General features: G+C 48.8%; 1 protein-coding gene and 1 long non-coding RNA gene across 2 annotated transcripts; both read left to right on the forward strand.

Moving 5' to 3' along the window:
- The first annotated feature begins 4,705 nt into the window (after positions 1 to 4,705).
- On the forward strand, positions 4,706 to 5,979 carry LOC125989806 (janus kinase and microtubule-interacting protein 3-like). Its single transcript, XM_049756140.2, has 2 exons — positions 4,706 to 5,140; positions 5,220 to 5,979. Exons 1-2 carry the CDS (start codon positions 4,913 to 4,915, stop codon positions 5,334 to 5,336), a joined length of 345 nt encoding a protein of 114 aa, XP_049612097.1. The 5' UTR covers positions 4,706 to 4,912; the 3' UTR covers positions 5,337 to 5,979.
- Positions 5,980 to 7,155: 1,176 nt separating this feature from the next.
- On the forward strand, positions 7,156 to 9,172 carry LOC125989901 (uncharacterized). The gene is made up of 3 exons (XR_007488740.2): positions 7,156 to 7,315; positions 7,461 to 7,538; positions 9,066 to 9,172. It is a non-coding gene; the product is annotated as an uncharacterized lncRNA (long non-coding RNA).
- Positions 9,173 to 15,330: the final 6,158 nt, after the last annotated feature.

Consider the following 15,330-nt stretch of genomic DNA (forward strand, 5'->3'; position numbering starts at 1 on the left):
TGGATGAGATCAAGCTGAAAGACAGAGCGGTTAGTGTTTTGGATAAATCCCTGGGGCCGGCCACGTCCACCGCCTTCAGCTGCAGACTCAGGCTGCCGAGCAGCAGATCGCTGCCCTGAGGGATTCCCAAAGGGCGGGCCTAAACTACCCTGGAAGTGGGGTCAACGGCGCTACTAGCAATCCTCTTCATAGCGTAAGCCACCTCATCACACACTTGCAGTACGCATGACTTAGTTCGTTGCTGGAGGAAGGTAGCACAAAAACAGTTTTGAACTTTGAACGAGTGGTTGTGTGTGTGTGTTGCGGGGCGTTTTCAGTCTCAGGAGGATCGGGACACGCGAAGGTTTCATCTGAAAATCGCTGAGCTCAGCGCAGTCATCAGGAAACTGGAGGATCGAAACGCCCTGCTTTCTGAAGAGCGCAATGAACTGGTAATTTATTGACGGCACGCTTGAAGGTTTGCGCTACGTTTGATGCGCGCCATCCAGCGAGGCACCCATTGCGCTTGCTTATTAGTTGAGCGGCGCGGCGAGTCGGTTGCCTGGTAGATGTCTTTTATTGGGAGCCAAAGCCACGATTCCGTTCAAACCGATGCAAAAGGAATGGATACGTTCTGGCCCGCGTGTTGTGCGTCTTTCGCATCCCGCACTTCATGCTTGCAGCTTAAGCGACTGAGAGAAACAGAAAGCCAGTTTCTGCCACTCCTGTACAAAAACAAACGCCTGAGCAGGAAGAATGAAGAACTCTCACTGGTGCTGTGTCGCCTTGAAAACAAAGTGCGCTTTGTCACCCAGGAGAACGAGGAGATGGCAAGCTTGGTAAGTCGACGCGGACAACGGCGGCGTGCCAACAGAGTCCACTGCATTTGTGTTCCACAGAGAAGGCCTAGTTCGCTCAATGACCTGGAGCGCGGTTGCGGCCAGCAGGACGGTGAAATGGAGTTCCTTCAAGTTGTGGAGCAGCGGCACATCATCGACGACTTGTCCAAGGTCTTCAGGCAGGTGACTCGGTGCACGTACGACAGCGCCGCGCTCGCTCGCTGTCGCCAGGAAACCTTTTCCGTCCAAAGCTTGGCCGGCGGCCGCCATCCAAAAAATTGGCCCCTTAAACTCCGACCTTTCAAGCAGGAGCATTGTGCGCACGCGTTTGAACACGCTTTAGACTTGTTTTGCCGTTTTCAGCAGCTCAAAGCTCCCGTTTTGTCAGCGCCTTTGCCACTCGCTGTGCGCTGAAAACGACGGACTCGCCCGGCTGCTCAGCCCGTCAACCATGAGCCGCGAGCGCGACGTCATTGTCCGTAGGCAGCTAGTGGCAAAATGCACCCTGTTAGAGTTGCGCTCGCTCCAACTTATTTTGCAAGAATCACACGGGAGACAAGTAAGTTCTTTTGGACACCTGCAGGTGGAGAGTCCATCCGTTGTACGAATGAAGTCTGACTCTCGGCTCCCGCACGAGCATTTTTATTAAGAGAAACAGGGTGGGTGTAAGAGTGGATTGAATAGAGAAAGCCCTTGACCTCTAGTCAAAACATAGCAAGGGATGTTTTACGACTTTGTGTAGGAAGGGATAAGCGATAGGGATAAATAAGGGATAAATAATATTATTTATTACAGGTTGCAGTCAAAGTCAAAGCAACATAATCATACGATAAAGATAATCTGGAAAACCCTGACACACCCTGTAGTTGTCACTTTTGGAAAAGACGAGCGTCCCTCCAATCATCGCCGGTGACGGGTTTTTCAGGCTCTGGAGACAGGAGCTCATGTCAGAAATGTCATCGTGAGTCGCGTTTGTTTCTGCGCCGGAGCCGTTCGTTCCCTTTGCATCCAAAGAATCTCAAAGGCGGATTATTTGTGTCGACAGGAGAGAGATTTGCTGCTACGATACCGACGTCGAGAATCTCTGAGGAGGAACAAAGCGTGAGGTCCTGCAAGGTGAGTCTGTTTGTTTGCGGCTGCTTGGTGTTGCGCAAGATGAAATGGCCTTTTTCTCGCTATCGTTCCTCTCGTCGATTCATCGTGAGGTGTCGCTTCAGTTTGTTCAGAGAGATGTTTGCTTCCGCGCCCGCAGGTCATCGAAACATTTTACGGCTACGACGAAGACGTGTTGGTGGACTCGGACGGATCGTCCTTGTCTTTTCACACCGACAGAACCCCCGACACGGAACCCGAAGAGGTAGCCCGCCATTTCTGCCAGCGTATTGGCGCCAAACATTCCTCTTCAGCCTGGAATCGGACTCGTCTTTGCGTCGCGGGTGCTTTGTCGCCGGTCTGACTGATTCTGGTACTAGTGCTGTGTTGCATTGGTGTGTGCATGAGGAGGCGGAGCTTCGCTACCGCCAGCTGACGCAAGAATATCAAGCGCTGCAACGAGCCTACGCTCTGCTAGCCCAGACCAGCGGAGGGGACTACGACGCCGAGAAGGAGATCAAGGTGGCGCCCCTTCCCGCAACCCCCGGCCGGGTCGCAGCCTCCCCGTTCTCACCCAGCCTCGGGTGTTCTCTGGTCTGAAAGGAGGAGGAGGAGCCTCCCTCCTCCTCCTTTCAGACCAGAGAAAAGCTGATGGTAGTGTCAAACGCACCTCTTTCAATAATCACTCTTCCCTTAAATATCTACGAAAGTTATTTAATTCTCTAACATGTTCGGAGTTACTTTTTACGCGGCCCGTCAAAAGGGGAAACGGGCCTGCGCCCTTCAAATAATTAAATTACTTTCAGTTCTACACCAAACCGATAATCCGATTCAAACACTTCCGTTAATTTATTCAGACGAAGCAAACTTTCAAACGGATTGAAATTCACTCGTGTCTCAAATAACTACGAAAGTTATTCAATTCTCTAAAATTGTCTGATGTTACTTTTATTTATTACGGTCCTATGTTATACCATAATAACCCCCTGCACATTAATCAAATTGTCAAATCAACCCCGAACCATCGATTGTACATTCAGTACAAATCAGCGCACAACAAAGTAGATGAATATACACAACACATTTATTGAAGAAACATGAAATAGAATTACAAATCTTAATCACTCCAGAAACCGAACAATTTCACCCACTGATACCCGTGTTAATAAAATCATTCAATCCCAGAACAATTCGATTGCAAAACACAGTTCATGAAAGAGGGAATCAATTTTTAGCCAAGCAAAGAAATCAAGAAGTAAAAATCACATTTGTGCTTCTCCAAACAATTTATGTCACGCCACTATTCTCATAGTGACGGGTCCCTTGATCGAATTGACTAACAATATTGCTTTAAGCTGTTACAGAATACATTTTTAGCCAAGCAAAGAAATCAAAAAGTAAAAATCACATTTGTGCGTCCATGCGTGACTCACAATCCGACACCGTGTTCCTGTTTTATTTCTATTTTAACTTGCTTAGCTTATTTTGGCCCCTTTTTTGGTCTCATGTTTTGGTCTGGCGCCATCTTTTGGACAAATTTGGAATTTCAGCTCTGCCAATTTATTCCTGTGAACAATCCATATTTTACCATTTGCACCATCTCTTCCCCCCATGTTACATGACAGTAGAAATGGGTCACTATCAAAGCAGAGTAGCAGATCTGGAGTCAGCGCTGAAGCAACAAGGACAGGTAAGCTTATCAATGAGCACACCTTTTTCTCAGACAAAATAGCTACATTCTTCAGTCACTCATTCGTCTGGCATTACTGGACCAACACCCCCCCCCTGAACGTGGCTGGGAAAATGTGGAGAAAAGCAAATGTCATTTTCCAGTCAACCAAAGAATTTGTGGATGAAAATGACACAACATTCCAAAGCTGTCCACGCGTTTGTCTCTTCTAGAATGTCAAGTGGGTGGAGGAGAAGCAGCTGCTGCGTCAGAGCAATCAGCAGTTGGCCGAAAAGGTGACGGAAAGAAAGGCGCTGGGCGGAGTCGCTTGGCGTCACACCCGTCCGGAAGCCCCGCAGATGAGGTCTGACTGTCTTTTCAGGTCAGGCGGATGGAGGCGGAAGAAGCGCGTCTGAAAGAGCACATCCAGGATATCCGAGACCAAAACGAACTGCTTGAGTTCCGCATCCTGGAGCTGGAGGTGGGAAGACTCGCACAAGCGTTTTGAGGCCAGAGATGTGACGGACGGACGGACGGACGGACGGATGCATGCCTCTGCCTTTCAGGAGAGGGAGTGGCGCTCCCCCGTCTTGAAGTTTCTGCAAGTCCGTTTCCCAGACGGCCTCAGCCCTTTGCAGATCTACTGCGAGGCCGACGGCGTGAGCGTACGTAAGGCGTCCCTCGCAACCCTAACCTTAACCTGAGGTCCCAGAACACCTTACATTGCTCCTTGCGCCTTTCCCCAGGACATCGTCATCAGTGATCTGATGAAGAAGCTGGACATCCTGGGCGATAACGCCGTAAGTGTATGTCGAACTCCTTATGTTCGCACTCCACGAGACTCGGCGGCTCAAATGTGACTTTTGGAAGGCTTTGCGCTGAAAGAACCTTGTTGACGCTGTGCCTTTGGGCTCTTGCAGAATCTCACCAACGAGGAGCAGGTGGTCGTGATTCACGCCAGGACCCTTCCCACCCTAGCCGAGAAGGTAACGCGCACGTCCACGCACGCTCTCGCATTCTGCTTATGTGACAGCAGCCTTTCCTCAGTGGTTAGAATACATCAAAGTGACCAAGTCAGCACTTCAACAGAAGATGTTGGACATTGAAAGTGAGAAGGTAGACAGACACGCGACATCAGCCAAGGGGAACTCGGGGCAATGTGCCCCAACAATTCTGACCTTGAGCTGTGCTAGGATATGTTCTGCAACCAGAAGGGCTACCTGGATGAAGAGTTGGACTTCAGGAAGCGTTCCATGGACCAGGCTCATAAGGTAAGCCGCCCTCAAATCTCCCGCCGGACTACTGATGGACGAGGATTGCGGCCCAGAGGATCATGGAGCTGGAGGCCATGTTGTACGAGGCGCTACCGCAGCGGGACTGCCCCGCCACGGACGGCGAAAAAGCCAGCCACGCTGGCGTGAATGACGTGCTGACGGCGGATCAGAGACAAGAGCTTAGGAGCGCCGTGGACCAATGGAAGCGAGCCCTGATGTGGGAGTTGAGGGAGCGCGACGCTTGCATCCTCCAAGAGAGAATGGATCTGCTGCACAGCGCGCAACAGGTAAGGGCCCAAAGCCAGCCCGGCACTTACTTGCACGCTTACTGGCTTTTGAAGGCTACTTTCCATTTGTCCGTCCTAGAGGAACAAAGAGCTGAAAGAATTCATCGAAGCTCACAAGAGACAAATCAAACAATTGGAGGAGAAGTTTCTGTTTCTCTTTCTAGTCTTCTCCTTGGCCTTCATTCTGTGGCCCTAACACCAGCTGGTGAGTGAGCTCCAGCGGCACCGCACTCGACCCCTCCGATACACTGCCAGCCGGTCTCAGACGTTGGCAGACGCTCCGATGCCGACGTATACCCCCCGCCACGGTGACAGAGGCACCGCGTCACACCGGCGCTCATCCAATCAGAAGGCAGGAAAGGCAAATTCACATGCAGGGCACTCTTGAACCAGAAGAGAGCGCCACAAAAAACGGTTGTTGCCCCAAACGCGCACTAAAAAGGGTCAGAATAACAAGAGTCCCACCGGCCAGCCGGGGCCACCCGTCCATCCATTTCTTCAGGGGGGGAAAAAATTGGAGTCACCGGTGAGTACATTTTGCATTTAGCTCTGCTTTTCTGCTTCTGTCTTCAAGTGTGTGGCATCCTGCGACCAAAGATTCAGCCAACCCCAAAGCGGTTGACCTCAACGTCCCACCACCATTCCTACCAGAGCAGGTGACGTGATGCTTTGGACATCCTTCCGTCTCAGATGCCCAAAAGTACTCTTTGCCACATCTGCGGCAATACGGTGTCTTTTCAAAGGTGCAAATAAATCCAGCGTGGGCGGAACACGCACGTCTTCGGTTTTTCCCGCTTTGTTTGTGTGACAGCTGTTGTGAAAATTTTACACAAATAAAGTTGTATAGTACAGGTTTGGCCAAGCCGCAACTCCCGAACCGCATGCGGCTCTTTTATGTTCATATCAACATTTGTGTGTGTGTGTGTAGGTGTGTGTGTGTGTGTGTGGGGGGGGGGGGGGGGTTGTGCGTGTTGGCTTCACTTGAGTTCAATTTAGTATTTTCGTCAAAAGCGCATGTGGTGAAATTCCACAAAGTAGGATGGGCAAACACATTCCAGTAAACTATTAGTGTCAATTGGGCTCTCGAAATGGCAGGGAAAAGATGCACAGCAAAACGAAAATATGTAGATGAACACAGGACGTTTTTATCAGAGTGGGAAAGTTTCTATTTTTTGTTGAACGTGATGGCAAACCATTCTGCCTGATACGTCAGACCTCAGCGCATTTCAAAGATTCAAATCTTCAGCGCCATGCACTTCAGCTCACTCCATGCTAACATTGATCAGGCGTCGAACCCGCAACATCATGCTTAAGAGGTGGACATGCTAACCAGTGCGCCATTATGTCAACGCATAACAACTGTAAGAACTTCCGCCGGAATTCAAATCCGCGGGGAGAGTTAACTTGTTTAAAAGGGAGTGGGCAGAAGAATTATTTAATTTATTTAAATCTATTTGGAGTGTGCGCCATTATGTCAATGCATAACAACTGTAAGTCTACTAAACAAAACAGCGGTTGCTATATGACGTCTGCCACGTCGTGGTCACGTGACGCGGACGTGACGTCGACGCCTACTTTACATCCCACCGATCACAGGACCCCTCGGCTGCATAACCGCGCCCCCTTCCCAACCAATCGGATTTGCTATACGCGAAAACGACGCCAATGGGCGGGCTCTTCCGCCAGAATTTAAATCCGTGGGCGTGGCTCGCAACAGGAAGTAGGAAAATGGCGATGTTGACAAAGACACAGCGGATGGTAACATACGACTAACGAGAGAAATATTTTTATTTTCTGCTTGCAACTGGACCGTCCAGAGCGTACACGGTAAGTACAACTCATCGTTTTTAAAAAGAAGTACTTTTGTTGCCCTGAAAAGCGAGTGAGTGTGGCGTTTGGGGGGAACGTCGAATTTCGACGATTCTTTCTGGTCAACGGTTGTAAATGATTGCGTTGATTAAAAAAGAAAACTTGATGTAACTCTACTTTTAACTGCCGTTTCAGATAAACGGGTATTACGTCGCAGTCATGTGCCGCGGATATGACGTAATTGGCTGAACTTCCACCAAAATTCAAATCTGTTGGCGCGATGGCCGTGAGCCACTGAGCAACGACGAATATCAACAGAAATATCTTTATTTTCTGCTTGCAACTGGACCGTCTACAGCGTACACGGTAAGTAACACTCATTGTGTTTAAAGAGATTTACGTTTGTATTAGCAACGTGTAGCTGAGGCGCTAGCAGAAGTGTAGCCGCGTTGCGTTGTACGTGTGAATATTGGTCCAGGCGAAATGTTAATGTTTAATTTCATTCCTTTAGGTTCCACGGTGTTTGTTGGCTGCAAGTTTTCCACTGCAAGAAGAGGCTCGTATCATTGACCAGGAGCGAGCTACAACGGTGAGTAGCCATAACATTTATGTTAAACACTTCCTATTTCATGTCTAACAGTACTTGATTTAACAAATAACCATAAATAAATACAGTGTGGGCACTGAAGTTAACATATGTGATTATACTGGCTAATCTGTCACCGAGTATATTGTTGCAAAGTAATATAAGATCCAAAGTTGTAATTCAGAATAGTTTTCAAAAGAAGGCCATTAGAATTATATACAAGTCTGATTACCCTGAACATAACAACAAGCTATTAATTAAATCACAAATTCTTCAATTCAAAGATTTGGTAGATTATCAGAATAATAATGTCTAACAGTAATTGATTTAACACATCACGATAAGTAGATTGAGTGTGGGCACTCTCAAGTTAACATATGTGATTATACTGCCTAATCTGTTACAGAGTATGTTGTTGCCAAGTAATGTAGAATAGATCCAAAGTAGTAATCCAGAATAGTTTTGAAAAGGCCATTAGAATAATAAACAAATCTGATTACCTTGAACATAATAGTTAAGTGTTGAATATGTCCTATGAAGTCAAAATTTGGCACCATCATGTGGTGAAATTTGGAATTGCATCACATCCAATTTTGCCTGGGAACAAACAGATTAAATAAATCTTAGACTTAAATAAGCCACTCCTTCTCAAACAAGTAAACTCTGCCCATTTTGCGCAGTAGATGGTCTGTTAATATCTAGTATTTAGACAAAGTCATAATTTAAATTGCTTTTAACCTTCATTCATCGCTTCAACCAACATTACTCGCTCTTATTACCAACTTGTATCGATTTAACTGAGCGTTTAATACTTCCTATCAGGTCTCAAGTCAAGATTTGGCAAAATACAATTTCAGCAAATCCAATTTTGCCAGGCAACAAAAAGAGATTAAATAAACTAAATAAGTCTTCTTCCCATTAAATAAATCAGAAAAGTCTGTCTTGCAACCAGTCCTCTTCAAACAAGTAAAGTCTGCCCGTTTTGTGCCGTAGATTTTGTGTCTATGCCTAGTATTTATACAAAATCATAATTTAAACGACTTCATTCCTTCATTCACTTTGGAAATTTGGAATTGCAGCAAATCGAATTTTGCCAGGGAACAAAAATAGATCAATTAAACTAAATAAGTCTTCTTCCCATTAAATAAATTAAAAAAGTCTGTCTTGTAACCAGTCCTTTTCAAACAAGTAAAGTCTGCCCATTTTGTGCCGTAGATTTTGTGTTTATGCCTAGTATTTATACAAAATCATAATTTAAAGGATTTCATTCCTTCATTCACTTTGGAAATTTGGAATTGCAGCACGTCAAATTTTGCCTGGGAAGAAAAGTAGATTAAATAAATTTAATAAGTCTTACTACTTCCCAATAAATAAATTAAATACGTCTTACTTGTTCCCACTCCTTTTCAAAAAAGTAGTTTAAAACGAGGGCCCTTCACTCAACCTTTAACCTCAACACCGCACGTCACATTGTGTTGTATCTGTGAATGTTGGTTGTGGCCAAATGATAGTTTTCTTTCATTCGTTTAGGTTCCACGGTGTTTGTTGGCTATATGTTTTCCACTGTCAGAAGGATGAAAATACAAAGTACAACGCTTGGACGTGGGCGACGACGTCACCGGTGAGTCCTTCCTTCCTATTTATTTACCTTCTAGGTGCTAGGTGCCGCACTGAACAACATTATGCCGCACTGAACAACATTATGCCGCACTGAACAACACCATGCCGCACTGAACAACACCATGCCGCACTGAACAACATTATGCCGCACTGAACACCATGCCGCACTGAACAACACCATCCCGCACTGAACAACACCATCCCGCACTGAACAACACCATCCCGCACTGAACAACACCATGCCGCACTGAACAACACCATGCCGCACTGAACAACACCATGCCGCACTGAACAACACCATGCCGCACTGAACAACACCATGCCGCACTGAACAACACCATGCCGCACTGAACAACACCATGCCGCACTGAACAACACCATCCCGCACTGAACAACATTATGCCGCACTGAACAACATTATGCCGCACTGAACAACATTATGCCGCACTGAACAACATTATGCCGCACTGAACAACATTATGCCGCACTGAACAACATTATGCCGCACTGAAAAACACCATGCCGCACTGAACAACACCATGCCGCACTGAACAACACCATGCCGCACTGAACAACACCATGCCGCACTGAACAACACCATGCCGCACTGAACAACACCATGCCGCACTGAACAACACCATGCCGCACTGAACAACACCATGCCGCACTGAACAACACCATGCCGCACTGAACAACACCATGCCGCACTGAACAACACCATCCCGCACTAAACAACACCATGCCGCACTGAACAACATTATGCCGCACTGAACAACATTATGCCGCACTGAACAACATTATGCCGCACTGAACAACATCATGTCGCACTGAACAACACCATGCCGCACTGAACAACACCATGCCGCACTGAACAACACCATCCCGCACTGAACAACACCATGCCGCACTGAACTACACCATGCCGCACTGAACAACACCATGCCGCACTGAACAACACCATGCCGCACTGAACAACACCATGCCGCACTGAACAACACCATGCCGCACTGAACAACACCATGCCGCACTGAACAACACCATGCCGCACTGAACAACACCATGCCGCACTGAACAACACCATGCCGCACTGAACAACACCATGCCGCACTGAACAACACCATGCCGCACTGAACAACACCATGCCGCACTGAACAACACCATGCCGCACTGAACAACACCATGCCGCACTGAACAACACCATGCAGCACTGAACAACACCATGCAGCACTGAACAACATTATACCGCACTGAACAACATTATGCCGCACTGAACAACATTATGCCGCACTGAACAACACCATGCCGCACTGAACAACATTATGCCGCACTGAACAACATTATGCCGCACTGAACACCATGCCGCACTGAACAACACCATCCCGCACTGAACAACACCATCCCGCACTGAACAACACCATGCCGCACTGAACAACACCATGCCGCACTGAACAACACCATGCCGCACTGAACAACACCATGCCGCACTGAACAACACCATGCCGCACTGAACAACACCATGCCGCACTGAACAACACCATGCCGCACTGAACAACACCATCCCGCACTGAACAACATTATGCCGCACTGAACAACATTATGCCGCACTGAACAACATTATGCCGCACTGAACAACATTATGCCGCACTGAACAACATTATGCCGCACTGAACAACACTATGCCGCACTGAACAACACCATGCCGCACTGAACAACACCATGCCGCACTGAACAACACCATGCCGCACTGAACAACACCATGCCGCACTGAACAACACCATGCCGCACTGAACAACACCATGCCGCACTGAACAACACCATGCCGCACTGAACAGCACCATGCCGCACTGAACAGCACCATGCCGCACTGAACAGCACCATGCCGCACTGAACAACACCATGCCGCACTGAACAACACCATGCCGCACTGAACAACACCATGCCGCACTGAACAACATTACGCCGCACTGAACAACACCATGCCGCACTGAACAACACCATGCCGCACTGAACAACACCATGCCGCACTGAACAACACCATGCCGCACTGAACAACACCATGCCGCACTGAACAACACCATGCTGCACTGAACAACACGACGCCGCACTGAACAACACGACGCCGCACTGAACAACACCATGCCGCACTGAACAACACCATGCCGCACTGAACAACACCATGCCGCACTGAACAACACCATGCCGCACTGAACAACACCATGCCGCACTGAACAACACCATGCCGCACTGAACAACACCATCCCGCACTGAACAACACCATGCCGCACTGAACAACATTATGCCGCACTGAACAACATTATGCCGCACTGAACAACATTATGCCGCACTGAACAACATCATGTCGCACTGAACAACACCATGCCGCACTGAACAACACCATGCCGCACTGAACAACACCATCCCGCACTGAACAACACCATGCCGCACTGAACTACACCATGCCGCACTGAACAACACCATGCCGCACTGAACTACACCATGCCGCACTGAACTACACCATGCCGCACTGAACAACACCATGCCGCACTGAACAACACCATGCCGCACTGAACAACACCATGCCGCACTGAACAACACCATGCCGCACTGAACAACACCATGCCGCACTGAACAACACCATGCCGCACTGAACAACACCATGCCGCACTGAACAACACCATCCCGCACTGAACAACACCATCCCGCACTGAACAACACCATGCCGCACTGAACAACATTATGCCCCACTGAACAACATTATGCCCCACTGAACAACAATATACCGCACTGAACAACATTATGCCGCACTGAACAACACCATGCCGCACTGAACAACATTATGCCGCACTGAACAACATTATGCCGCACTGAACACCATGCTGCACTGAACAACACCATGCCGCACTGAACAACACCATGCCGCACTGAACAACACCATGCCGCAGTGAACAACACCATGCCGCACTGAACAACACCATGCCGCACTGAACAACACCATGCCGCACTGAACAACACCATGCCGCACTGAACAACACCATGCCGCACTGAACAACACCATGCCGCACTGAACAACACCATGCCGCACTGAACAACACCATGCCGCACTGAACAACACCATGCCGCACTGAACAACACCATGCCGCACTGAACAACACCATGCCGCACTGAACAACACCATGCCGCACTGAACAACACCATGCCGCACTGAACAACACCATGCCGCACTGAACAACACCATCCCGCACTGAACAACATTATGCCGCACTGAACAACATTATGCCGCACTGAACAACATTATGCCGCACTGAACAACATCATGTCGCACTGAACAACACCATGCCGCACTGAACAACACCACGCCCCACTGAACAACATTACGCCGCACTGAACAATATTATGCCGCACTGAACAACACCATGCCGCACTGAACAACACCATGCCGCACTGAACAACACCATGCCGCACTGAACAACACCATCCCGCACTGAACAACACCATGCCGCACTGAACAACACCATGCCGCACTGAACAACACCATGCCGCACTTAACAACACCATGCCGCACTTAACAACACCATGCCGCACTTAACAACACCATGCCGCACTGAACAACAACATGCCGCACTGAACAACAACATGCCGCACTGAACAACAACATGCCGCACTGAACAACAACGCCGCACAGAACAACACGACGCCGCACAGAATAACGCAATACCGCACAGAACAACACCATGCCGCACAAACAGTTTTAGATAATATTACGTCGCAGTCATGCGACGCGGACATGACGTCAATAGGCGGAACTCATGCCAAAATTATAATCCGTGGGCGTGGCTTGCAACAGGAAGTAGGAAAGCGGCAATGCTGGCAAACAAGACACAGCGGTTAGTAACACGACGACTAACAAGACAAATATTTTTGTTTTCAGCTTGCAACTTGACCGTCTAGAGCGTACAAGGTAATTACAACTCATTGTTTTGAAAAATATGTTTTTTTGTTGGCCTGAAAAGCGAGGCAGTGTGGCATTTGGGAGGAACGTCGAACTCGGCGTCTGCTTCCAGCCACAGACGCCAAATTTCGACGATTATTTCGACTGGTCAACGTTTGTAAATTATTGCGTTGATTAAAAACTTTATTTAACTCTACTCTTAACTTTGCCGTTTCAGATATGCGGGTATTACACCGCGGAAATGACGTCAATAGGCTGAACTCTGGCCAAAATTCAAATCTGTGGGCGCAATGGCCTTGAGCGAGACAACGGATACAAACACGACGATTATCAACAGAAATATCTTTATTTTCTGCTTGCAAGTGGACCGTCTAGAGCGTACACGGTAAGTACAACTCATTGTGTTTTAAAAGATTTATGTTTGTGTAGTTTGCGTTGCGTTGTATCTGTGAATGTTGGTTGAGGCTAAATGTTAATGTTTAATTTCCTTCCTTTAGGTTCCACGGGTCAACGGCCCGATGTGGCGCAATGTCTGCTCAGGTGAGGAGCGGGGGCGCTTTGCTGGCGGAAGTGGAGGAGACGCGGCGGTGTCGGGAGACCGAGCGGTGTCGCCTCCACCAGGAGCGCGGAAGAAGCCCTGGCAGCGGCCCAGCAGGCCTGGCAGTCCCGAGCGGCCGAGCTCCGATCGGCTCATCACCAGCATCGGGAGGAGCTGAGCCGAACCAAGAGAGACTGCGAGAGGGAGATCCGCCGACTGGTAGGACTGATCAGATGCGCGGTGCGTGGCTATGTTCCCAATTTCGTTGTATACCTGCAGTGCAATGACACCTAAGGCATTCTATTCTATTCTATTTCACAAGAAGAAAACGTCCGGTTGCTCGCTTCGCTTTTGTCACAGCAATGGTGTTCTAGTCGATTCAAGATAAAAATTGGCCGGTTGCTCTCTTTGTTTTTGTCACAATTCTGGCAAATGAGTTTGCCCGCCTGCCTGAGCGCTCCCCGTTTGTACATCCAGATGGATGAGATCAAGCTGAAAGACAGAGCGGTTAGTGTTTTGGATAAATCCCTGGGGCCGGCCACGTCCACCGCCTTCAGCTGCAGACTCAGGCTGCCGAGCAGCAGATCGCTGCCCTGAGGGATTCCCAAAGGGCGGGCCTAAACTACCCTGGAAGTGGGGTCAACGGCGCTACTAGCAATCCTCTTCATAGCGTAAGCCACCTCATCACACACTTGCAGTACGCATGACTTAGTTCGTTGCTGGAGGAAGGTAGCACAAAAACAGTTTTGAACTTTGAACGAGTGGTTGTGTGTGTGTGTTGCGGGGCGTTTTCAGTCTCAGGAGGATCGGGACACGCGAAGGTTTCATCTGAAAATCGCTGAGCTCAGCGCAGTCATCAGGAAACTGGAGGATCGAAACGCCCTGCTTTCTGAAGAGCGCAATGAACTGGTAATTTATTGACGGCACGCTTGAAGGTTTGCGCTACGTTTGATGCGCGCCATCCAGCGAGGCACCCATTGCGCTTGCTTATTAGTTGAGCGGCGCGGCGAGTCGGTTGCCTGGTAGATGTCTTTTATTGGGAGCCAAAGCCACGATTCCGTTCAAACCGATGCAAAAGGAATGGATACGTTCTGGCCCGCGTGTTGTGCGTCTTTCGCATCCCGCACTTCATGCTTGCAGCTTAAGCGACTGAGAGAAACAGAAAGCCAGTTTCTGCCACTCCTGTACAAAAACAAACGCCTGAGCAGGAAGAATGAAGAACTCTCACTGGTGCTGTGTCGCCTTGAAAACAAAGTGCGCTTTGTCACCCAGGAGAACGAGGAGATGGCAAGCTTGGTAAGTCGACGCGGACAACGGCGGCGTGCCAACAGAGTCCACTGCATTTGTGTTCCACAGAGAAGGCCTAGTTCGCTCAATGACCTGGAGCGCGGTTGCGGCCAGCAGGACGGTGAAATGGAGTTCCTTCAAGTTGTGGAGCAGCGGCACATCATCGACGACTTGTCCAAGGTCTTCAGGCAGGTGACTCGGTGCACGTACGGCAGCGCCGCGCTCGCTCGCTGTCGCCAGGAAACCTTTTCCGTCCAAAGCTTGGCCGGCGGCCGCCATCCAAAAAATTGGCCCCTTAAACTCCGACCTTTCAAGCAGGAGCATTGTGCGCACGCGTTTGAACACGCTTTAGACTTGTTTTGCCGTTTTCAGCAGCTCAAAGCTCCCGTTTTGTCAGCGCC

This window comes from Syngnathus scovelli, chromosome 1, assembly GCF_024217435.2.
Source record: "Syngnathus scovelli strain Florida chromosome 1, RoL_Ssco_1.2, whole genome shotgun sequence".
In the NCBI taxonomy this organism is placed as follows: Eukaryota; Metazoa; Chordata; class Actinopteri; order Syngnathiformes; family Syngnathidae; genus Syngnathus; species Syngnathus scovelli.